This window comes from Nicotiana tabacum, chromosome 11 (genome assembly GCF_000715075.1).
Source record: "Nicotiana tabacum cultivar K326 chromosome 11, ASM71507v2, whole genome shotgun sequence".
NCBI classification, from domain to species: domain Eukaryota; kingdom Viridiplantae; phylum Streptophyta; class Magnoliopsida; order Solanales; family Solanaceae; genus Nicotiana; species Nicotiana tabacum.
Genome location: NC_134090.1, coordinates 24,757,682 through 24,784,938, shown reverse-complemented (window position 1 = coordinate 24,784,938; position 27,257 = coordinate 24,757,682). Strand labels below are relative to the sequence as shown.

At 36.1% G+C, this 27,257-nt stretch overlaps 2 protein-coding genes across 2 annotated transcripts; both read right to left on the bottom strand.

Annotated features, from left to right (window-relative positions):
* Nucleotides 1-428: 428 nt before the first annotated feature.
* Nucleotides 429-1,777, bottom strand: LOC107829346 (CASP-like protein 4D1). Its single transcript, XM_016656819.2, has 3 exons — nucleotides 1,650-1,777; nucleotides 1,066-1,198; nucleotides 429-687 (listed from the first exon to the last, which is right to left on the bottom strand). The coding sequence occupies exons 1-3, from the start codon at nucleotides 1,763-1,765 to the stop codon at nucleotides 544-546; spliced, it is 393 nt and encodes a 130-aa protein (XP_016512305.1). The 5' UTR covers nucleotides 1,766-1,777; the 3' UTR covers nucleotides 429-543.
* A 12,153-nt stretch (nucleotides 1,778-13,930) lies between these two features.
* Nucleotides 13,931-17,122, bottom strand: LOC107829343 (dnaJ protein homolog). The gene is made up of 7 exons (XM_016656815.2): nucleotides 16,984-17,122; nucleotides 16,666-16,853; nucleotides 15,767-15,935; nucleotides 15,537-15,678; nucleotides 15,126-15,402; nucleotides 14,843-15,041; nucleotides 13,931-14,454 (listed from the first exon to the last, which is right to left on the bottom strand). Exons 2-7 carry the CDS (start codon nucleotides 16,813-16,815, stop codon nucleotides 14,135-14,137), a joined length of 1,257 nt encoding a protein of 418 aa, XP_016512301.1. The 5' UTR covers nucleotides 16,816-16,853; nucleotides 16,984-17,122; the 3' UTR covers nucleotides 13,931-14,134.
* Between the last annotated feature and the right edge of the window lie 10,135 nt (nucleotides 17,123-27,257).

Sequence of the window (27,257 nt, the reverse complement as noted above, 5' to 3'; positions counted from 1 at the left end):
ACAATTGGTTTGGTTTGGTAATTGAAAAAACCCGAACTATTCTGACTTATGTACTCCGTTATATAAAAATGTTCTCTCTTTGAACAGTTTAAGCATTAATTTAATATGAACTGGACAAATAGAGATCCTGAGTTCAAGTACAACAACAATAAAAATAAAATTCAGTATAATCTCACAAGTGGATCTTAAGAACGTAATGTGTAGAGACTGTTTCCAGATTATATGTGAGCTAGATTATTTGATAAGACTTGAACTCATACCAGCCGCACTAATAATATTCTTGTATTCTCTTATTTTTTGTTCTATATTATTACATGTTGTATCATTTTAAGTCTTATCAAATAATCAAGCTCACACGTGTAATCTAGTGTCGAAGATATAATTAATTTTATAAAATAATGATCTCTCTAGATTTCTCATAGATGAAATGATTACAGTATTCAACAATAATCACAGAAATAAAATGGTTACTCGCTAAAGTTAACGTTACAAGAAACAAATTATGTATACTAAAATGGTCCAAAACACAAAATACTTGGGAATTCAACTCTTATTATTATGGAGATTAAAAGAAGAAAAAATAGAGGAAATTGCAGAGAAGAAGAATGCTATCAGAAGAAGACTGGCAGCTGCAGAGGTAATTCCATAACCTGTTGTTGCTCCAGTGGCTAGTAGGTGGGAAGAAACCTGCACCCAAATCAAAATTACAAAATAACGCGTTATCTGCAAAAGTTTATGTTCAGTGTACTGACAGTTTGGAGAATTTCTACGATCAGGTTAAGTTTACTTCTTCATGTCAAATCCTATATATATACTTTGATGTGACGTACTCTCAAACTAACATAAAAATACTACTATTTCTTAATATTTTCATTCATCATTAATCATATCATATAATATACAAGTCATTAAAATATCAAATTTCGTACCCACTCAAATAATGTCACTGTGGTACTATAAAGTATTATGAAGATACAATACAAGATATTATTTCATCTTATTAATTCCAGTATTTATTGTTCATATATTCAGAGTTTCACAAAAGATCAAAGTATGTTAACGTACCTTATCACCATAAAATTCAAAGTGAGCCAAGACATCTCCACAAATGTTTTGGCCAGAGATCAAATGAAATATTGTCAAGGCAGTTTGTAGGAATGTGTACATTAATCCAATCACAATTGCAGAGAATGTGTAACTGCAAATTTAATTTACAACCACCAAAAAATTCTAACGAGAATTATTCTTGTTTCGATGAAGTTTTGTATATACATAATAAATAAAAGAAAAAGGTGCACGATATGCTCCTATGCACGTGGTCCTAGAAAGATTTGGACCATATAGAGTCTATTGCTGCACGTAATATTTTACTTTATATTTATACAGTGACTGCTTGAACCCGTGACCGCTGGGTTTTGTATATATAAATAAAGGTCATTAGTTAACAAAACCTACCGATAAGCAGAAATTTGATTAAAAGAAAAAGGTGCACGATATGCTCCTATGCACGTGGTCCTAGAAAGATTTGGACCATATAGAGTCTATTGCTGCACGTAATATTTTACTTTATATTTATATAGTGGCTGCTTGAACCCGTGACCGCTGAGTTTTGTATATATAAATAAAGGTCATTAGTTAACAAAACTTACCGATAAGCAGAAATTTGATTAAAATCTTCAGTTGTGGCGAGGACGATGAGTGATATGAGTAGGAAAAAAAATGTGAGGATTCTTGCAGTTAACATAAACAACGGTTTAATCGCCATGGATGATAATGGTTTGTGAATCTCAAAAACTTACTCTAACAAGAAGTTTTTTCTTTATATTAAGTTTCTTCTATCCACTGGTCAAAACGACAAATCTAACTTTCCAACTTGTTTTTTTTACCAGATCAAAGTAATCAACGTAAGCTTCAAGTATCATAATTACTTATGCGACAAAGTTTTGCTTGATCAGCTAAAAACCCGAAATAAAAAGTTAAACAAGAATACAAAAAAAAAGTTCTTTGTTTTCTAGATAAATGGCAGGTTTTCGCTCCTTTCATATTTTAGTGCAGATTGTAAATTGCTAAGACTAATAATCCTCCAGGTGTATTTGATCGACTCTTTTTCAAGTCAATCATCAAAGAATTATTTAACAAAAATGTTTAACCAAACAATGAAATTTTAGTCAAAGCTAGAATTTAGAAGAACACGGGTTACTGATAATCAAAAGAATGTATAAAAGGAAGTAATTTAGGTAGCAAGAGAGAAATCAAAAGAAAAACAAGTAAACCAAAGTTTATTCCAATAGTGTTTCGTGTCCTTACAATTGATCAGATATCTCCCTTTTATAGATATCTTGGAGATATAAGTTTTGTCCAAATCATAATGAGGCTATTCTGAGTAATTAAAGACATTGAATGCTACGTTACATAATCATTACATTCAATACAAATTCTCTAACGTATTCCACATTTAATGCCTATTAAATGCCGTATCTGCACTCTTTTCTATTGTCAGATTCATTCCTTTTGATTCTCGGACATAAATAACTTAGATAGGTACGGGCGCTGAGTTATTTGAATAACTGTCCGTGCCTCTTCCTTTGCCATTTGCTCGTATCTGTTGCAACTCGTGTCTCTTGGCTACTTGTAATTCTTTGACCATTTGACTAGTCTACGTGTCTCGACACGTCACCTTTATATTTAAATACAATTTTTTCCAATACAGATAGTCCCCCCCCACTTTCCATTTATTCATCAGTTGAATATTTGGGAAGTGGATTTCATTAAAAGAGAATTTTTGTCACTATTAATGTTATGACAAAATTGACGCTTCAATTGTCGCTTCCATTTAATTCTCCGTACACATGTCATTTTTCCATTGGTTCTGCAGTTTTGCAGCCCTTTTCAAGAACGGCTCCACTATTCACGAAGTGCTAGTTATCATTATTATGGTCCTTCCATCACTGAACTTTTACCTTTGGCGGTTGCTTCCTTGTCTTTTACCACATAAAACTTATTGAACACTTAATTCCTCAAATCTCAGTTCACTTCTTCCTCACATTATTCTTCTTCGTCATGTCTTCACCAAACCCTAACCCTAGGAGAGTTCCCATTGTTGATACCTTCCCTAATGCCCCCATTAGGCATAGAAATGGAGGTAGGCTTCGTAGCTTAGGGTCTACTCATGGTGATGGTTCGTCTATACCTTCTCCTAGTTATGGTCCTTCTTCTAGGGGTAAAGAACCTTCTGAATCATTACGTGAGCCTTTAGTAAAGGAGATAGTCCCTACATAACTATCTTTTTACCATGATAGGGAATCTCTTAGAAACCAGGTTTCCACTTTAGATCGTGCTGATGCTTACCCTACTCAAATTACAGAAGTTTTGACTCCTGTAGTTCGCAAAGACTGCCATTGGAGTAATGATTTTCCCATTATTATCCCTAATCCAACTCAGAGATTACTTCTTACTTGACTGGGTTCTCTTTTGTTTATGCACACCCTTTCACTTTAGGGTTCAAACCATCTATTGACCCAGTCATTCTTGAATTTTGTCGTTTCTTTAATGTCTGTTTGGGTCAAATTGGCCCAATCATATGGAGGGTTATTGCCTGTTTGAGGCATTTACCCAATATGGCTGACGTTTCCTTTACTTTCCCTTACCTGATTCATCTTTACTCCCCTAAGCTTTTCCGTAATGGCGTTTTTACCCTAGTGGCCAGGAGTAAGAGGGTTTTGGTGAGCCCTGAAGATGACAAGGACCGTGGCTAGTATGCCCGGTTTGTTACTGCCCCCACTGTTGGCTTTGTGGGTGAGGATAACGTTCCCTTCCCTGAGAAGTGGAATTTTGCACGTAAGTCTTTTATCCTTCTCGTGACTTTTTTCTTCAAGTTTATCAACTTCTCTAATTTTGCCCCTTTTTTAGCAACCATGGGAGTTATGGAGGATATTCCCAATTTCCGTGGTTGGGTAGATAAATTGCTGAAGACCGCACCAATAGATGGTAGGTCTTGGAGAACACTTTCTAACCGTTACGGTTGGAAAGTAAAAACTCATGGTAAGAGTTTTTATTTCATCTTTCATGCATTATATTTCTTTATTGATCTAACTCCCATCCTTCTTTTTATCAGGATTTGTTATTCGAGGAGTTATTGCTAAAGCAGTTGCGGCCTATCGTGTCTCTTCGGGAACCCGTACTCCTTCGGGGTCCTGTATCTCTTTAGAAAGAGCCCGAGAAATAGTCTTGGGTTCTTCTTCTGCGAAAAGGAAAGCTGTTGAAGATAAAGACTCTGAAGAAGAGGAAGATGGGGGTTCCTTAGTGACGAGGTCACGAGCTAGGAGACACATCGTCTCTGATGACGAAGCTGAAGTTTCCCCTTGTCTTTCTGTTTCTCTTACCGAACTTGTTGAAACCCCAGTAATAATTCCTAACGGTGACGTCACTCCTCATGATACCCGTGAGTCTATTGATCAACTTTTCATCAGTGGTTTTGGTAGTGGAAGTTTAGGTCCTATTTTAGATGAAATACCCTTATCTTCTTTTTCAACTCCCGTGCCTGTGATTCCTTCCTTACCAGCCCCAGCTGTTTCTATTCCTTCTTCTACTGTTTTCACTTCTTCTACCGCTCCTCCTTTGACAATTCCCCCTCTTATCGTTCATCATACGGAAGTGGGCTCTTCAAGTAGAAGTGCCGCTATGAGGAGGGTAACTATTGAAGTTCCTGCTGATAGTAGCCTTTTGAGGAAGTCAGGTCAGGCAAATGTATGATTGGAGCCTTTAATTGGCCCAATTGAAAAAACAAAGCTGGAGAGCCATAGTTCCTTGACTCTAATGAATGATATCGTGCATGCCACTTTGAAGGTATTTTCCTTCTCTCCCTTCTTTACCTTGTAAATTTTTTTTATCTTTGGGATTCTTATTTCCCTTCCTATTTTTAGGCCAATCTTATCGACACAGAAATGATGAATAAAATCCCTCTCTTGGAGAAGGTAGCATGTGATTCAGCGAAGATAGCACGTGATTCTCAGTTGGAGGCGATCAATTGGAAGGAACAATTTAAGAGTGCACAAATTGATATGAAAGATTTACAAGAGAGCAAGAGTACCTTAGAGAAGCAGGTGCGGGCTTTAACTTCAAAGTTAGCGGTTGTAAAAGCTTCTTCAAGCCAAGCAGAAAAAGAAAAAGAACGTCTCGAATCCTCCTTCTCAGAGCAACTATCTAAGGCCAGTGAAGAGAACAGAGAGTTGAAGGCTCTTTTGAGTCAAAAAGAAGTTTACGCTGGGGAGCTCGTGCAAAGCTTAACTCAAGCACAAGAAGACCTTCAAGTCTCTGCTGATAAGGTACATCCTTTAGAGAGCTCCCATGCCTCTCTTCAAGCTTCTTATAACTCCGCCTTGGCTGAAAATGAAGAGCTAAAGAATGAGATTGCTGATTGGGAAAAGGATTATGAGATCCTTGAAGAAAAATCTGTTGTTGAGGTAAGTTGGGCATTTTTGAATTCACGTCGTGATACCCTAATTGAAGCTAGCCAAGAAAACTTCAACCTGGAGTCGGAGTTAGCTAAGATTAATGAAACCATTGAAAAAGCTCAGCAAACTCAAGACTTCCCTTCTCTCGTGGTTGAAGCTCCCGTGAATGTTGAAGCTGATACGAGTATCCCAACTCTTTCAAGCCCAATTGAGCCTGTTGCTGCAAGCCAAGTTGAAATCGCATCTGTTGATGCACCTGCCCAAATTGAGCCCGCTGCTATTGATGCTCCTACTTCAGTTCCACAAACTTCTCAGTGACCAGTTTTAATCATTTGAATGATTTTGTTTTTGTTTTTATTTTGGAAAATTGTAATCAAACCCTTAGCTTCATTTGAGGGTTGGTTTTGGAAACGCAAGTCCCCAAGTTTTTTATGGGGCAATTTGTATAAACAATTTCATAGTTTTATGACTAAGTTCGTACTTAGTCTTCAGTTTTTAAGTATTAAGAAGTTTTTCATGTTATTTTCTTAAACTTCTGTCTGCTTTATTCTTGCCTTTATTTTTAAGGACTTATAGAATAATTTGCATTTTTGTTCTTCGAAAATGCTTCTGTTAATCTCGTGACTAACTAATTTAAACATGAGTTTTATAAAAGAGGACCCTTTTATATTTCGACACTTAATGAAGAAGACGTCTCAACTTCATAATGGTGTTATCATACGATAAAAGAAATAGGGAACACATGTTTCCTTGAAATAACTTTGACAAGTTTTGAATAATACTTTACATGTATTTGAATTACATCTATAACTTTCTCGTAACTGTTTTTCTTGTAACAGATTTTTACAAAAGAAGAATAATAGACACGGGGTTTTTCCTTATAACCCGTTTTAGTACATAGCCTTTACCCTAACTATAGTAAGGTTTTTCTTTGGCCTTAGCTCGTGGCTCCATCTCGTGACTTTGTGACTTTTACTCTGCACTTGACTCTTTTAGGTTTGATTTTTCCTCATTCTTCTTTGCCTTCTTTATACACATGTCTATGCATATTATGTAGTCCCCCAAGTGTTTGAGTGTTGAAGTATGAAGCCTCGAGCACTTGATAGTTTCTCTCATTTGGTCCTTTTCCTGAAAAGGAAAAACATACAGGACTCGGAGGTGCGATTATAGATGAAGACTGCTTAACCCATTTGAATTTCTATCAGAATAATTGTAACCCTAGGCCAGGAATTTTAGATTATTCTGTGTGCCTTACAGGTCGTGACTCATCATTTAGTGCAGGTTAGCTTTTTGCCTATCATCTAAAATCATTAGTAAAATTTTAATAATTCAAAAATTAAATTTAAAATGGTGATACTTGACCGTGGGTATTCCTTAGAAATAGTATCTGTTCAAATGAACAACATTCCAATGTGAATGTAGTATCTTGCCATCCATTGTCTCCAGTTCATATGCTCCCTTTCCTGCAATATCACGAACTCTATAGGGTCATTCCCATGTTGGACTTAATTTACCCGCATTAGTTGCCTTTGTAGATTGAAAAACCTTTTTAAGCACGAAGTCCCCCACTTTGAAGAATCTAAGGCGTGTTTTTCGGTTGTAATATCGTTCTATGACTTGCTTTTATGTTTCCATTCTTATTAATGCAGCTTTTCTCCTCCCCTCGAGTAAATCTAGATTGACCCACATCTCCTCGTCATTAGATTCTTGTGTCGCCTGTGTGAACCGTGTACTTGGTTCCCCTATCTCAACTGGAATTAAAGCCTCAGCTCCATAAACCAATGAAAACGATGTTTCTTCTGTACTTGTTTTTGCAGTTGTGCGATATGCCCATAAAACTCCAGGTAACACTTCAGTCCAGTTACTTTTGATTCCTCTAATCATTTCTTTAAATTATTAATAATAACCTTGTTCGTTGATTCTACTTGCCCATTACCCACCGGATGATAAGGTGTTGACATAATCCTTTTAATTTGCCAACTTTGAAAGAATTCCGTGATTTGAGCTTCAATAAATTGAGGGCCATTATCACACACGATCTCCTTTGGTACACTGAATCAGCATATGATATTCCGCCAAATAAAATATTTGACTTCCTTTCTTGCACCTGTTTAAATGCTCATGCCTCCACCCATTTAGTAAAATAACCAGTGAGTACGAGCAGAAACTTTACCTGTCCTTTTGCTTGTGGTAATGGACCCACGATATCCATTCCCCATTCATAAATGGCCATGGCGCAATGACCAGATGTAATAACTCTGCATGTATATGCATATTGTTACCGTACCTTTGACATTTATCACATTTGGCCACGAAACTTTCTGCTTCTTCTTCCATTTTAGGCCAGTAATAACCTGCCCTAATTAAGGTTCTTACCAATGACCTTCCTCCTGCGTGATTCCCACAATGTCCCTCGTGTATTTCTTTCATTACATACTCCGTTTGTGAAGGTCTGAGGCATCTTGCTAAGGGACCATCGAACATTTTACGATATAAATTGCCTTGCTTTAAGCAGTACCGAGCAGCCTTCTTTCGAAGCGCATGAGATTTTTTCTTATCATCAGGGACGGTACCATACTGCAAAAAAGCAATAATCTCGTTCCTCCAATCCCAAGTTAAATTATTAAAATTTACCTCATTCTTATCAGGATCGAGAACTGAATGAAATAAATGTATAACTGAGGCATTTACATCGCTTGCCACATCAGCTGCAGATGCGAGATTAACTAGGGCGTCCGCTTCAACATTTTCATCCCTTGGTATTTGTATAACTTTCCAGGTTTGAAATTGCTTTATCAATTCACGTACCTTTTCTAAGTATTGTTGCATCTTTGCTTCCCTAGCTGTATAAGTTCCCAACATTTGATTAACCACGAGTTGCGAATCACTCTTGATTATAATTTGATTTATGCCAAGCTCTCATGCCAATTCTAGACCTGCAATCACAGCCTCATGCTCCGCTTCATTGTTAGTTATGGAGTGACATTTAATAGCTTGTCGAATGGTTTCACCCGTAGGTGGTACCAAGACAATCCCTAAACCTGCATCTTTTACATTAGATGAGCCATCAGTGAATAAAATACAAGTTCCCGGGTTAGCTCCATTGAATACCTGTAATTCTTTTTCTGCTTCTAATTGCATCCCCTGGCAAAAATCAGCTAACACTTGTGATTTTATAGCAGTTCTAGGTTGGTATGTGATTTCGTATTCACTTAACTCTATTGCTCACTTAGCTAACCTACCTGATAACTCATGCTTATGTAATGTATTACGTAAAGGGTAGGCAGTTACTACAGCGATAGGATGACACTGAAAGTAAGGTCTTAACTTTCTAGATGCCATGATTAATGCAAGTGCAAGTTTTTCTAACTGAGGATACCGCGTCTCCGCATCTAACAAAGATTTACTAACATAATAGATAGGGGATTGTTTACCTTGTTCTTCTCGGACCAAAACAACGCTTACCGCAACTTCCGAAATAACAAGGTAAATGAGTAGTCTTTCCCCAACCTTTGGTTTTGCCAGCAAAGGTGGATTTGATAAGTACGTTTTCAAATTCCTGAGTGCCTGTTGACATTCCTCATTCTATTCAAAATGATCCTGCTTCTTAAGGGCTGAGAAGAATTTAAAACACTTCTCTGATGATTTAGAAATGAATCTTCCTAAGGCTGCAATTCTCCCTATTAATCTTTGAACTTCTTTCTTGTTTGAAAGTATATCAGGGATTTCTTCAATGGCCTTAATCTGTGCAGGATTCACTTCAATACCACGGTTAGAAACAAGAAAACCCAAAAACTTACCTGATGCAATGCCAAATGCAGATTTTTCGAGATTTAACTTCATATTAAATTTGCACAAAATTGAAAAAAATGTGTCAGATAAGTGTGATATGTGATCTTTTGAATACTGAGTTTTAACAAGAATATCATCTATATATACCTCCATAGTCTTCCCTAAATGCTCTTGAAACATTTTGGTAACTAACCTCTGATACGTTGCACCTGCATTCTATAGACCAAAGGGCATTACTTTATAACAGTAAGTCCCTTTGTCTGTTATGAATGAAGTTTTTTCTTCATCTCTCGGATCTATTTTAATCCGATTATAACCTGAATATGCATCTAAAAACTTAATAGTTCGTGACCTGCAGTTGCATCAATCAATTGATCTATGTGTGGTAGTGGAAAAGAATCTTTAGGGCAGGCTTTATTAAGATCTGTGTAATCTACACAAATTCGCCACTTACCGTTCTTTTTTGGAACTACAACAGTGTTAACTAACCAGTTAGGATACTTTACCTCACGAATGGAACCAATTTTTAGCAATTTTTGGACTTCTTCTTGAATCACCTGATTCTTGAAAGTTCCTTGCTTTCTTTTCTTTTGCTTGACAGGAGGGTATGATGGATCTTCATTTAGTTTATGAGTCATCACCTCCGGTGGTATTCCTGTCATGTCAGAGTGGGACCAAGCAAAGCAGTCCACGTTAGTTTTCAAAAATTCAATTAACAAACCTCTCATACCTTGGCTAAGATTGGCTCCAACATAGACTTTTTTATCAGGCCATTGAGCAAATAACATGACAGGCTCTAATTCCTCTATTTTTGTTTTGATATTTTCATTTTCTTCTGGTTCTTGAATGGTATCAGGCCTTGAATCTACATCTGTTTGCCCTTGTTCAGTTGAGGTTTGTGTTGTGGTGTCCTCAACTGCCTTCTGTGATTGCTATATTTACCTTCATTTCTCATGCTTGTATCTGCAACAAAGTTGATAGCCCTGGCTGTATGTTGATCTCCACAAATTTGACAGATTCCCCATGGCGATGGAAATTTAATAACTTGATGCAAGGTTGAAGGAACATCATCCATTTCGTGGATCCATGGTCTCCCAAGAATCATGTTGTAAGCCATCTCCATATCTACCACCTGGAACTTTGTATCTTTGATGACTCCTTCAGCGAATCTGGTGAGTGTTACCTCTCCTTTCGTGATGACACTAGAATTATCAAATCCAGATAGAGTATGCTCCTTTGGTATCATTTTATCTTCAGCTTGCATCTCACATAATACTCTTAGCAAAATAATGTTCACGGAACTACCTGGATCAATCAAAACTCGTTTCACATTAGTATCATGTACAATTAAAGATATTACCAGTACGTCGTTATGAGGGGTTAATACGCCATCTGCATCTGCGTCATTGAATGTAATGTTGTCTTCCTCTAAAACATGCCGCACCCGTTTCCCTTGGGTAATTGTTACTTTGGAAATTTTGTTAGCTGTAGTATATGATATACCATTGACGTCTTCACCCCCACTTATAACGTTGACAGTTCTTTTGGGAGATGGTGGTTTTGGAGGCTCCTGCTTATTCTTCATGTAAGCTTGCTTGCCTTTCTCATTGAACAACTCAGTAAGATATCCTTGTTTTAATAAATGATCAACTTCACTTTATAAAAATCTGCAATCTGCTGTTTTATGTCAGTGATCATTATGAAACTCACACCAATGGTCAGGGTTGCGCCTGTTTGGATTCGATCTCATTTCCTTTGGCCATCGAACCTTATCTCCCATGCTTTTCAAAACAGCTACGAGCTCGGAGGTGCTGACATTGAAGTTGTAACCACCGAATCTCGCTTTTAAATTTCTATCATCATCTCGTGACTCATAGTTGTTTCGCTTGTTCCTGAATCTTGATAAAGAACCTGATTCTCTGTTTCTTGATCTGTGATCGTACCTTTGATTATCCTGCTTTGACCATGAGTCCTTTCCCACAGGTCCCATGTAAGGCTCGTACCTGTTTTTACTGGATCTTTTTTCGGTCTCCGCACGTCTCGAACTTACCTTTTCTTCTTTTTGAAATCGTGGAACAGTTATCTTCCTTAATCCTCAGCTTCGTGCTATACCTGTTATAAATATCATTCCACGTTGTAGCTGGGAATTCTCGAAGGTTTTCCTTGAGTCTCCTCGTAGCTTCCGAGCTTTTTTCATTCAAATTACTTGTGAAAGCTATAACTGCCCAGTTGTCAGGTACATGTGGCAATGTCATTCTTTCACGTTGAAATCTGTCCACGAATTCTCTAAGCAGCTCTGAGTCCCCTTGCTTGATTTTGAAAATATCCTCCATTCTTTTCTCTACTTTTTGAGCTCCCGAGTGTGCTTTGATGAAAGAATCTGCAAGCTCAGCAAAAGAATTTATAGAATTTTCAGGTAAAAGAGAACATCATGTTAGCGCTCCTTTGGTGAGCGTTTCACCAATTTTTTTGACTAATACTGATTCAATATCTTGCTTAGTCAAATCGTTGCCTTTTACGCCCGTTGTGAATGCAGTCACGTGATCTCGTGAGTCTGTTGTTCCATCATATTTTGGAATATCAGGCATTTTGAACTTTTTGGAATTGGGAGTGGAGCAGCACTTGGCTTCCAGGGTTGTTGCGAATATCTATCCATATCTACCCCTTTGATTATGGGCGGCACCCCGGGTATCTGCTCTATGCGCTCACTTTGCTCCTTGAGCTGTTTCTGCAAGGTTAGTACTAAATTTTGTAAATCAGAATTAATTACATTACCTGGTTCTCTCTCCTGTGATTCACTTGGAGTTCCACCGCTGCCTGAGTTAACAAGCCCGGAACGAGGGTTTTCCAAAGTGTTATTATTTGGAATAGGTATGGGTGTTGCAACAGGTAACTGGTTAACAAGTGCCTCAATAGCTTTGTTGACCTGAGCAACAATTAATTTCTTCAAAGCTTCATCAACAGCTTCAGCATTTTCAAATTGAGCATGCTCGTTTATTTGAGACCCATCAGGAGTACCCTCATGAGATTGCCGTGGAGAGTCTCGTGGAGTAGGAACTTGAGTGTTAATATTTTGTGGATCTCCCTAATTTTGTTGGTTCTCTTGGTTTCCTTGAGTGTTGTCATTGTTGTTCGACATAATTGATGCAACAAGGAAAGTTAAGTGAAAAGAAAATAGATTATCAGTTTCCCGATAACGGAACCAATTTGTTTAACCAAAAAATGAAATTTTAGTCAAAGCTAGAATTTAGAAGAACACGGGTTACTGATAATCAAAAGAATGTATAAAAGGAAGTAATTTAGGTAGCAAGAGAGTAATCAAGAGAAAAACAAGTAAACCAAAGTTTATTCTAATAGTGTTTCTTGTCCTTACAATTGATCAGATATCTCCCTTTTATAGATATCTTGGAGATATATGTTTTGCCCAAATCATAATGAGGCTATTATGAGTAATTAAAGACATTGAATGCTACGTTACATAATCATTACATTCAATACAAATTATCTAACGTATTCCACATTTAATGCCTATTAAATATCGTATCTGCACTCTTTTCTATTCTCAGATTCATTCCTTTTGATTCTCGGACATAAATGACTTAGATAGGTACGGGCGCTGAGTTATTTGAATAACTGTCTGTGCCTCTTCCTCTGCCATTTGCTCGTATCTGTTGCAACTTGTGCCTCCTGGCTAGTTGTAATTCTTTGACCATTTGACCAGTCTACGTATCTCGACACGTCACCTTTACATTTAAATTTTTCCCAATACAAGAAAGTCGTCTTATTTCAATAGCTTAGGCTTAAGTTCGTCTACATAAAAGGACGTTTTGACAAGCTTATGAGCCCGTTTGGATGGAGTTATTTCAAGTGGCTTTTAAGCATAAACAATAAGTTAGAAATTTTAGCTTTTGGCTTTTTTTTTTTTTTTTGGGGGGGGGGGGGAGGGGTCATTTTATCTTAAAAATAAGTACTTAAAAGCATTTTTTACTTTATTCAAACACTACAAAATAACTTAAAAAGTTATTTTGGCTTAAAAGCACTTAAAATACACCAATCCAAACATGCTCTATAAGTTGTCAGGTTATTATAGGTATTTTTTGACTTATATACGCGTTTTATGACAATCAAAATATCTGGAACTCTTTCTTCGTTTCATTTTTGTCATTCGGCCTTATCTCATTGATCCTTCTCCTTGTAGAGATACTTTTATCTTTATATTTGCCTGTAAATAGCTTTAAGAGCATTTAAATCATTATAGTTAAAAAAAAAATATTTATAGGATTACAAGCGTTTATCATAACGATTGCTCAAGTTGATGGAATCCCTTTGCCCGTATAGGTTAACTTTTTATGGTTTTAATCTTACCAGTTACATATGTTTATAATTTGCTCATTTTGTGCTATACTCTGGAGCACTTTGTACTTTTGTTTGTACCTTTGAACCAGAGAACTAGTAATCCGGTGTCATCAATATCCAGCTATTGTCAAAATCCATCTCCACTTTTCTAGTATAACGACCCCTTGGGTGCAGCCAGCCATGCCAATTCACAAGTAAGATATTACAAGTACAAGACTTTCACAAGTTGTTTCGTCAGGCAGACACACGTTCATTTTCAAATTCGACTTGAAATTAAAAAGGATAGAAGTAAGATGCCAGGTGTTCGATTGAATAAAATAACTAACAAATTGCGAATAACATGTAAGCACACTTGCAATTGTCAAGCAGTAAAATTCTGCTTATAGTGTTAGTTTGCATAATAAAATTTCCCAAATCCTTTACTAGTAATCTACGTCCTACCATGGATAGCAATATTCTGACAAAGGTCTTTACCAGGGGAGAGTAGGCCCTGTTAATTTCTTGAAGCATACAGAACACTACCAATTACCAAATTACTGTTGTGCACATTGGACTCTCTGTGCACCACCAGGCATATCATCATCTTCGTCATATGCCTCTTGGGCTGCTTGCTGCTTCCTTCGCATCTCCTCCTCGATGTTCACATCATGCAAAGTAGTCTCCTCACATTCATCCAATTCCATTTCAGACACTTCCATTTTGGGTTTTGGCGGCAGCACCGCTTCAAGGTTCTTGCACTGCTCTGGGGTTAATGACTCGGGGAAATCAACAGTGAAATGAATGTACAGTTTCCCTCTCATAAAAGGCCTTTGGTACATTGGCATTCCTTCATCATTGATAGCCTTAAACTGGTCTGCAGAACCAACAAAAATTGTGATCAGTCAGTATCCACAAGATATTTTCAGAACCACAGCCTATCCATCAGAAATCAAAAAGTGAACCACAACCAAATTTAGCCAAGGGCAGGAGACAGACAGAGCATAAACACACACATGCACACATGTGCAGAGAATGAGAGAGAGGCTTAAATACACATGACTCCATGAATCTAAATAGTTGCATAAGAACCTGAGAAGAAAAGGTTCTTATATTTGCCATTATCACCCTCAGTAAATATTTGAGGGGTAATGCTAAAAGATTGGCACTGGCCAGGGGATAAACTGATGAAGCAGCCTATTATGGGAGACTCCAAGTGCATTACACATGATTCTTTGACAGTCATTAGGGGCTATCGGGCCTACCAGGCTTGACAACTTCGCCAGGCTGGGACTTGATCAGCAGCTGTCTGTTGTCTAGGTGAGTCAAGATGAACTGGAAACCACATAGGGCCTCAGTCAAGGTCAACGTGTGCTCAACAAAAAGATCATCTCCCTTTCGCTTGAACTTAGGATGTTCCTTCTGTTGCAAGATAAAAACTATGTCCCCAGTAATAGTTTCCGGCTGCAAAAGCACAAATCAAGGAAATCATGTCAAGATTCAGTTATTATAAGCAAATTATTTCAAAAATGTGACTGCATATCTTACTGCTTCGTCTGCCTCGCCTGGGAATGTTATCTTCTGCCCATTCTGCATACCTTTCTCCACGTGAACTTCCAACACCTTCTTCTCCTGCACAACCTTCTCTCCCTTACACTGTGGGCACCTATCTTTGTCATTAATTGTCTCACCAGTACCCTTACACTCATTGCAAGGGTGCTGCATCTGCTGGATCATAGATGGACCAAGCTGTCTAATAGAAACTTTCATCCCAGACCCTTGACAGCCAGAACACTTCATTGAAACACCTGACTTAGACCCTTTACTGGAAATGACAATATAGCACCATCATGAATGCAAGACATAGTGAAAAATACTCACCCCTGACACACACTACAATGACTCCATAAATAAATGAAAAATGAAGTTGAAACATAACTAATCAAGCTATACACTCACCCCTTGCACTTTGTGCACAACACATTGCGAGATAGTGAAAGCTTCTTTGATGTCCCATTGTAAACATCCTCCAACGAAACCTTGAGAGGGTGGACAACATCCTCTCCTTTTCTTTGTCTTCTACCTCTGCTGCTTCCACCACCTGAACATCAGAAAAATTTAAGATAAACTAATTGCACAAACGTGAAAACAAAAAAAGTAAATTCAACTTCAACATGTGCTTAACATACCACCAAAGGGGCTTCCACCACCAAAGAATGATTGGAATATGTCAAATGGGTCGTGTCCACCACCTCCACCACCCATTCCTTCCTTGAGAGCGTCCTCACCATACTGATCATATATCTCACGCTTCTCCGGGTCACTTAAAACCTCATAAGCTTGGGCAAGCTCTTTAAACTGAAAGAATCAAAGAACCCAAATAATGCATCAACTAACAATAAGAACCTAATAAGCTCAGGCAAGCTCCTTAAACTAAAAGAACCAAAGGACAAAACTGATTCATCAAGATATCTCTCGGCTACATACAAAATATAGTCAAAACACAACAGTAATTGCAGTTGACAATGTAACAAAAGGCACACATTGTGGCTAATTTAAAAGGCATGCAGCCCAATTAATCACAAATTATTTTTTTAATAATCGTAGTGTCCGTGCCAGCTTGAGCCAACCAAGACTAATTTCCAGGGGTACTTTTTGCCTTCAACCAGCACAGGTAAAGGTAAATCTGTCCACTAAGGCTTCGAGAGATGGGAAGAAACCACCAAATATTTTTGCCTACCGTTGGGATTGAAACCTCAAACCTCATGTTTTCCATCCCACCTCATTGACCACTAGATCACACCCTCAGACACGGCAATTAATCACAAACTATTAAACCAAAAAAAGTATGTCATATTAAGCGCTATACGTCTATTATAGTTCAGATAAATCTGAGGGTATAATTACACAACCACTAAACATTATCAAGTTGATCTACGTCAACTAAGTAGAAACAATATAACGAATAACAATTAACAGATTACAGATCTAAATCAATTCATACACCAATCTGTACACATAGGTAGAAGCAATTGCTAAAATAGGTAATCAATAAATAGAAACCCTAGAACAGAAACAGTAAAATTACCTTTTCAGGATCGCCTCCCTTATCGGGATGGTTTTTAATAGCGGCTTTACGATAAGCCTTTTTGAGATCATCCTGAGAAGCACTCTTCGGAACTCCTAAGATTTCATAATACTTTGTGTTATCGCTCTTCTTCGGTGTCCTTCCAAACATCTTCTTCTTCGATCGCTTTTACTAAGTCAAAATTTGATCTACAAAAAACAAAAACACGAATAGATCTACAAAATTAACATCAAAATTCACTACAAATTACGAAATAACATCAAGCTGTAAAATCGAATAAACGATTAATGTTATAATCATCGATCGATGAGTACGTACCGATGGAAAGTAGCGGCGAGAAGAGGAAGGAGGGGACGTCTTGACTTTCAGGTGAGTCAGGGGAATGGAGAAAAAGAGTAAGAGGAGTAGCTTCGTGTGTGGGATCTGTGGTTTTATTGGAGCTAGGGAATTGACGGACTTGATTCGTTAGGAGTTAGAACATTCTAGAATGCTCCTAATTCGTTATTAGACTTCTTTCTTTTATAACTCTACTAGTTATTTGGATTGGATTACACGTATGTTATTTGGATTATAGGTAAATAATATTAAAATTTATACTTTTTTATTAAATATAGATAATTATTGGATATTAATTACATGAAAAAAATAATTATTTCTTCTATTTTTTTTGATATCATTCTTGTTAGTGTCATTGGATCATAAAAATAGTCAGGAAACAAAATAATAATTCATATTTATGGCAAAACAATTAAATGTTGAGACAATAAATGACTCTTTAGATAAGACTTAACTCTTTTACTACTACTTGAACTCTTATTTGGCGTGTTGATATCTCTTAAAAAATATTTCTTTCTTAAAATTTCAGTTTCTAAAATATTATTTTTCAACAATAATTATTTTTATAATAATGTAATTGAAAATATTATTCTTAATTCAAAAATTATTTTAGTTGGCTATCTAAAAATATAAAAAATTCTTTAGCTAGTGATTTTTTTTACGCCATTTTGATATTTGATATTAACCATATTAAATATCTGAGTTATTTGAATTATATGTAAATAACCTTAACATTTAAACCTTCTAAATAATTATAGATAATCATCAGATATTAATTAAGAAGCACTACATGAAAAAAGACTAACATTTTCTCAATTCTCATAGTAATAATTTTATTTTTGCACTATTCTCATAGGTGTCATTGAAACCTAAAAATAGCCACAAAGTGAAATAATAACTCATATTTATGGCAAAGCACAAAAGTTGACACGATATAAATGATTCTTTGTTTACGACGTAACTCTTATACTACGACTTGAACTCTTATTTGGTATGATTTTATCTTTCAAAAAATATTTCTATTTTAAAATTTCAATTTCTAAAACTTTATATATATTATAATAATGAATTATCTTTTTAATGATGCAAGTGAAGATATTATCTTTAATTTAAAATTCACTTTAATCAGCTATCGGAAAGTTTAAATGATTATTTGATCGAATTTATTTCAGTATGACTCCACTTTAAGTTTATCGATATCTATAGCCCCAAAATTTGAATTTTTAATATCCTATATATACAAAAAATTTGTTCTTTGAATCACTAAATGTTAAATTAGTCGATTATTATTATTATTATTATAAAATATTGCATATATTATCTTAAAACTATCAAATAGTTTATTTTTCGACACCATACTTGGCTTAACCTCAATGCAAACTACTCAAATTGCATTCCAATTCAAATTCGAATATTATATTAATTTGTTAGTAATAGTGATTTTTTTTAAAATGACACATAATGTAAATTAAAAAAAATATTCTAAGATATCTTTATCTTATAATCTATGTATTTGAGTTGAAAAGAAATATTTGAAATCGATGAGATTAACTTTCAAAATTTTTATACTCAATAAAGATGAAACATAAGAAGAAATTTGTTGTCATCTTTTCTCGTTTTTAGATTTTCTAACATTTTTTTCAATATATATTTTCTTTTATCTTATTTTTTATGTCATTATTTCTTTTGTTACAAAAAAATAATTTATTTCACTATAAAAGGATGAGTTTTAATAAAAATTGTCTACATATGAACTTTAATTATATTTTTAGTCTTTGGTTGAAATTATTGCATATTTTTCTTTTGGCTTTATCTAATCAGCCTAAATAGGTGCTCACCCGACCACTTAAATTAAAAAATTGAATGATGTGTAATTTAGATATAATCCATATATAATATGTGTATAATCGTGTGTTGTCGGTATATCATATATTTATATTAGCTATAAAAAATAAACAATCAATATGACCGGATATTATATAAATATTTCATAAGATGTGGGTTACAGAAGCATTGATGGCATTGAGAAAGTCCAAATCCCGGATGATCTTCTCATCAATAATTGTGATGATCCAATATCGGCAATTGTTGAAATCACATATCCAGATTTCTTTAACCATTCCAGTGACATTGATTACCTCCAGCGAAGAGCAATTCTTGCTCCGAATCTTGATACGGTGGAGTCGATCAATGAATATATGGTTTCACTCAATCATAGTCCTAAGAAGACATATTTGAGTTCTGATACAGTTTATATGTCTGATAATTCTTTTTCAGCTTTGGAGCACATGCATATACCCGAATTCCTGAACAGTATTAAATGTTCTGGAATTCCAAATCACTCTATTACTTTGAAGGTTGGTGTTCCTATGATGTTGCTAAGAAATATTGACCAATCATCATGATTGTGTATTGGCACGAGGTTGATCATCACAAGACTTGGAAATCGAGTTATTGAAGCCAAGGTTTTATCGGGTAATATGGCTGGACAAAAAGTGTTTATCCCGAGAATGACGTTGACGCCATCAGATGCAAGAATACCTTTTAAGTTCCAGCGAAGACAATTTTTAATTGTTGTATCTTTTGGCATGACAATTAATAAAATCAAGGTCAGTCATTGTCTCATGTGGGATTATTTTTGAAGAAGCCAATATTTATTCATGGAAAAGTGTATGTTGCTCTTTCACGCGTGACAAGTAGAAAAGGGTTGAAGATTTTAGTTTATGATGATGATGGCCAAATAACGAATGAAGCTAGAAATGTGGTGTATAAAGAAATTTTTCATAATTTGGTTTGAGATGAATCTAGACATGATGGAATTATCAAGTATTTACAATATATTTTTCTGATTTCTATAATTGCTTTAACTTTTGGGTAAATATTATTGTTGATTATATTTTCACTGTATAATAGTTTTAAATGAATTAATAATAATACTTTGGAAGTTTGGATATAAGACGAAAAAACTCTTCGAGTCTTGTTTGGTAAGTAGATATAGTGCTGGTATACAATTTTAATACCACCTTAATACTTTGTTTGGTTAGCAAATTTGGTATAAATTATCCCGGAATTAAAATTAGTGTCGGGATAACTTATACCTTATAGGGGGTGAGGTAATTAGTGTCGGGATAACTTATACCTTCTTTTTAAAATTATGCAATTGTCATTTTTAATACAATATACCAAACAATGAATAAAAAATAATATCTATAACTAATCCCAGTATAACTAACCCTAGCATAACTTATCACAGCATAAGCCGTATTCAAACCACACACCCCCTTTCAGTTTTCCAAACATGTAATACTTTTTTTAAATATATTAAAAAAGGATACAAATTTATTATATTTTAAAAAAATTAAATTTAACTTCATATTTAATACTTGATAGCATGTTTATATAGTCATTAAAATATTTGTCATATTTTAAATATTTTTAATTTTTTCTTAAACTCGAAATGGGTGATAAATAATAAATAATAAACTAATTAACAAAAGAGAGATTAATTAACGTAAAGAATCTCAGACCCAACAATACTTCTTGCAATTAGTATTCTCAATCTCATTATTTTTATAGTAATTTTCATGGTATTTTTTGTGAAAGCTCTTTGGATTTAGATACTGAAAGGAGGAAGAAGGAGAAAACGAGCATAGAATAGTAGTCGGCCGTTAAATCTATATTTGTAAATCTTTTAAAACGAAAAAAATATATAAATAGTAGCTTAAAAAGAGCATACAATGACATTTCTTAATTGTTCATCTATTCTAAATTTCTAATTACATACTGTATACAACATAAGATAGTACGATGTGTTAGTACTAACGGAAAAAGACTGGCTGCTATTTGGAGAGAGAACCTCCTCCTTCTCACTACAATCCCAAACCATGAACAATTCAAAAATCTCTACTTTAATTTCTCCTAAGCCTCCTACATTGATCAAATGCAATGCTCAATAACTCCTACGCCTTCAAACTCAAGTTTCAAGGACAAATTAATCGATGGAATTCAAGATGGGGAGATCCACATGATCATTGATTCATATAACCAATCTCATCCATCTCCTTCCAATGGCCTTGAAAATACAATCCCTTACTCAAATGATGATCACCTAATTCATCTATCTCCGGAAGACCTACACCGCATTTACTCTCCATGGAAATACTCAACGATTATAAAGCTACAAGGAATGAGAATCCAACATCAATTACTCAAAAAGAAAATTCAGGACATGTGGAAACTAAAAGAAATTTTTTCACTTATTGACCTAGGATCCGATTATTATATTACAAAGTTTAGCAATGAAGATAGCATGCTCAAAGTCCTTCATCAGGGTCCTTGGTTCATCTTTGGCCATTTCCTATCTGTCCAAAAATGGGTACCAAATTTTATTGCCTCAAAAGCTAAGATTTCACTGGCTGCTATTTGGATACGTTTACCACAATTGCCAACAGAATTTTACGACGGCCAACTACTCACAAAGTTGGTAACAAGATAGGTAAACTATTAAAAATTGATGCATGCACCTCTTCTACCCTAGGGGGTCGTTATGCTAGACTATGCATTTAAATTTCATTGGAGATTCCGGTTACACCATTCATTTACATTGGACAATACAAACAAGAAATCCACTATGAAAGAGTCAATTTCCTATGCAAGAATTGTGGTAGATTAGGGTAACGGCCTCATGCATCTACACGAAGCAAAGAAGCAAACCTTCCATTTCAAAAGGGGACAGTGCCACTAGCCAATCCAAGGCATTAGACACTTCAAGTCATGGCATGCAAAAGGGATCTTCACTGCCCAAAGAGGATGCCTGGCACACTATTACTTTCCCCAAGAAGAAAAAGTCTGTGCACAAGCCAAAACCACAACAAACCAACTGGTAAGGCAATGGTTCATTTACTTCCCATCCCAGGTAAGTCTCCCCCCTCCCATCTCGAAATATTAATCTTAATGGGAATATTGTTACTCTTTTTTTACATGCTAATAATACTAATCAAAATGAAAATACAGTTGACATAAGCAACTCCTTTGATGCATTGGACAATCCGCCAATTAACACCAATGAAATCACAAGGAGCCTAGGAAATATCGACACTTCCTGCATGGAAATTGACGTGGCAGTCAATGAGCCAATAGACGTCCACTTGGCAGACTAAAAAACAACCCAATTAAATCATATGCATTCTCATAATTACTCCTCTACTACTAATGATGCTCTAACCCCTCCTAAATCTAATCGTATGTCACACACAAACATCACTAATTCTACTAATATAGCCCACTCCCTTACTAATACAAGATTATCTAACTGCATGGAAGGTAATACTCCACCTCTATTACCCAACCACATGGTCAAAGAATTATCCTCCCAGTCCCAAATGGCCAATGAATCACACCACGTTTCCCTAACAAAATCCAAGCAAAATCTTTCTAACACCACTGCTCCAAGTAACCTAAAAGATATCCCTATAGATATCAACACTACTAGTTTTTCTATCTCGACTACTCACAGCAAAAACCTAGACCACTACCCTCATAACATTCATATAAACCCTACCCCTCCTCTTGACAATGACAAGGATCCCAATTACTCAAAGAAGAAGATATCGTCTAGTGCAAATACTAAGGCACCAACGAGCCTTAAACATGTCTAACCCTCCTCTTCCTCAAAATCAAGCAACAGACAACCATATTTTCTTCATCCAACCACCATTACCACAAGATCTTCAACCCCTCTCGTGGGTAGAGCAAGCCCTCACGGGCCATGCAATAACGTTAGCATGGTCCTCAATGGTCAAGAAACGATCATAGTGCTACAAAACTCTCATTTCCTAGCTCAACTATTTCGGAGGAGATGAACATGGCTATGAACAATTACTTCAATCAGGTGTGGATGAACAACATCCTCCACCCACTAGCCCCATCACTAAACCCCAGTCAAGCCCAAGCCATGAGAACTCAATGGAATCTACCACCCCACTTCACCCTATTCAATCTTAACAAGTCCCAGTGGATCTCCCATTCTTCCGTCCAGGGGAGATCAACAACATGAATCCTATCTTCATCCCCTGGACGACTCGCTTCGACACTGTAGCCACACAAAACAACCAGCTACCACCCCATGCACCACTTCCACAACATGAACAACCTCCACCCCTACAGGATCCCCATGCACCACCTCATATCCCTCAAATGAACCCTCAGGTTCAGGTCCCTCCCAATGCACCAGAACCAGAAAATGTAGAGATGGAGGAGGAGGAAGAAGTAAATCTACTAGGATTCGGTCCAGTCCTAGAATTTTCAAGAATCAACGAGGTAAAAGTATATCTCTTCAGGGATCAAAGAGAGAAAAGATATGTCCTAAGCTACCCAATAGCACTATACAAATTCTCAATGGATGTGAGACCTCCTCAGGACCCAACGACGGGGAATCATGCCATGATTTTAGTTCCTTCATTAAGGAGGAACCCAGTTCCTCAAGCACAGATGGAAAATGGGACACCAACCAACCATGCAAATATGTATAGGCCCACCAATGTTATAACTTGGAACATCCGGGGTGGTAACAATGAAAATTTTAGGATCAACTTTCGGAAAATGCTGGACACTCATAGACCTTGCATGGTCACTTTACTAGAAACTAGAATGGAAAAGTCATATGTCCCTTCTAAGTGATTTTGAATTTTCTCAAATGATTGAAGTCCCTAGTAAGGGTCAATCAGGTGGTATTGTGCTTCTATGGGATGAAAATGTGGTCAAGGTCCATGACTTTGTTAGAAACAAACAAGAAATACACACCACAATTGAGGTACTTCCCTTAAAAGTTATTTGGCTATTTTCTTCCGTTTATACTAGTACTAAATTGTTTAAACAGGTAGAAATGTGGAATAACATAGAAAAAATCAGCAATAATGTAAAGGGTCCATGGCTACGGGGGGAGGGGGAGGGATTTCAATGATGTCATTACCTCAAGTGATAAGCTAGGAGGTAACACCATTAATCGTAGACGTAGCAAAGAGATTTGGAAAAGTATTAATCATTGTAATGTCTTAAACTTAGGTTGCAAGGGCTATAAATACACTTGGTCTAACCATAGAAAAAAATCAAAAGGTTTAGTTATGGAACGGCTAGATAGGATCTTTGTGAATAAAGATTGGATTGACCTCTACCCTAAGGTCGTAGTCATTCATCTTCCAAAAACTCATTCCAACCATAATCCTCTTCTATTAAATCTAAAACCTAGGAATGGAAATAGTAGAGATAAACCTTTTCGATTAGAACTATTTGGTGTAGACATCCGGACTTCATTAATATAGTTAAACAAAGTTGGTTAGGGAAAGACCTAGTTGATGCGCAAAAACATTTTACTGAGGAGGTTATTAATTGGAAAAATACTACATTTGGGGATATCTTTTAAAAAAAGAGACAAATCCTTGCTAGACTAAATGGAATCCATTTTTTCCCCCACTACCACAATAGTCACTTCCTACAAAGCCTTGGGTTCACCCTCCAATTAGAATACAACAATATCCTCCATATGGAACATGACTTTTGGAAGTTAAGGTCTAGGAGCAATTGGCTAAATGATGGCGATGCCAACAAAAAGTTTTTTCATATTATGACTTCTAATTGTAAATGTCATAATGTCATTATGTACTTCACCAATGATAAAGGAGATTGGATAGCAGACCCAAATCAAATTTTAGATCACACCTTTACCTTCTTTAGAGAGGCCTTTCAAAGTGCAAAAATTGCCTCCCCAATAAAAAATTCTATCTCTGATCCTTCTACTGTTAATAAGCCTGACCTACATTATCTAGACTACCCTCTTACCAATATAGATCACGCCTTTACCTTCTTTAGATCACACATTTACCTTCTTTAGATCACACATTTACCTTCTTTAGAGAGACCTTTTAAAGTGCAAAAATTGCCTCCCCAATAAAAAATTCTATCTCTGATCCTTCTACTGTTAATAAGCGTGACCTACATTGTCTAGACTACCCTCTTACCAATATAGAAATCACTAAGGCCATTTTTTCTTTCAAACCCTTTAAGGCTCCAGGTCCGGATGACATCCATTCTTTTTTCTATCAAAAGTATTGGAACATTTTAAAAAACTCCTTCACTTTTTATTGTCACCAAGTTTTCTCCACCCAATCCCTTCCTAGTAGTATCAATGATACATATTTATGTCTCATTTCCAAATTCCCTAATGCTAACAATCTCAAAAACTTTAGACCTATTGGATTGTGCAATACTGCTTACAAAGTTATCACTAAAATCATCGCTAATAGATTGAAACCTTTCCTACCCCTCCTTATTAGTCCTATGCAATCTAGTTTCATTAAAAATAAAAGAACTAGCGATAATGCTATAATCATTCAGGAAATTGTGAATAGCCTTAGACGTTCAAAAAAGTCTAACTTTGATATGCTCATTAAACTAGATTTAGAAAAGGCTTTTGATAGACTAGAATGGTCTTTTGTCCATAAGACCCTTCATTACTTCAAATTTCCTCCTAAGATTACTAGACTCATTATGCATTGTATTACTATTAGCTCAATAGGGGTGTTAGTCAATGGGTCTAGAACAAACTTCTTCCAACCTAATAGGGGTATTCGTAAAGTTGATCCTCTCCCCCCTATATTTTCATATTATGTATTGAACTTCTTTCTAGACTTATCAATCACCAGGTTGACCTTAGGAATTGGGATCCCATCCAAATTGGCCATAAGGGCTCTTCCTTTTCCCATATACTATTTAAGGATGACTTAACTCTTATGGGAAAAGCTAATAAAAAATCTAGCATATGCATAAAAGGATGCATGGATTTTTTCTCCTTGGAATCTGGACTAACCATAAACAAAACTAAGTCCAGAATTGTTATCCCTCCTAATTTCTCAAAAGATCAATTAATCTTCCTAACCTCTATTTTTTGTATAAAATCCACCACTGAGCTTGGCAAATACTTTGGATTCCCAATCCTTAGTAAATATCCTAAAACGAAGGACTTCCAATTCATCCCGGATAAGTTACATACTAGACTCTCTCACTGGAAATGTTCTTTTCTTAATATGGCTGGGCGTATCACCCTAGCAACAAGTACTCTAGGAGCAATCCCCTCACACATAATGCAATACACTTTCCTTCCTCCCAAAACACTAAAATCCATTGATAGAATTCAAAAGGGATTTTATTTGGGGCTCTACAAGTACTACTAAAAAGCTTCATCTAATCAACTGGGATACTGTCACCAAGGATCTAAAGGAAGGTGGTTTGGGTATTCACAAGGCAAAAAATAAGAACTTGGTTACCCTATCAAGCCTTGTATGGAGACTCTTAAAAAATCCATCAGCTCCTTGGTGTCACCTCTTCATGTCCAAGTATGCTCACTCAAAATCTATCACAAACTCTTCCTTCATCTGGAAATCCATTCTCCAAAGATGGAAATTATGCAATAAAGAAATTCTTTGGCACCTCTCAAAAAATTCCTGTTTAAACATTTGGTATAATTATTGGATTTATAATTCCTCCTACCTTAGAAGCTCCATTGAGGGCCCCCTTAACAAATCTGAGTGTGATCTTTCTCTAGAAAATTTAACTAGGGATAATAATTGGGACTTAAACAAAATTGGCTTTGAATTACCCCCAGAAGTGCTCCACAATATTAGTATTACTCCAACTCCATCCAATAATTCCAAAGTTGATGAATTTAGTTAGAAGCTAAGCTCTAATGACATTTTCTCCACAAAGTCTTGTTATAATCTCCTCAGTAATCCCTATCCACCTTCAAATTTCCATAAATGGATATGGGATCTCCGTTGTCCTAACAAAATAAAAAAATTTCTCCGAAAATGCTCCCACAATCGTGTTCCGTGTAGATCCTACCTTCACAAAATTGGTATGAATATTGATGCCAGATGCACTACATGCAGAATTGGCATTGAGAGCATCCAACACATCTTCTTAAACTGTGTTTCTACCCAATAATTCTGGAAATCTATGGGCATCAGCTACCATAACACTACGGGCGAAATTAATTGGCTCAGGGACCTTCGTGATGCCTTCATCAATCACAATTCTCATAAGATTAGTTGGGAAACTCTCTTCCCATTTTGCATTTGGGAATTTTGGAAAAACAGAAATAACAATAATTTAAATAATCTTAGCTGCCATCTGGACGTAAAAAAAAACCCATGCATTTTGCATGGGAATATATTTTCTTCACGGAAAAAAAGCCTTTTACCACC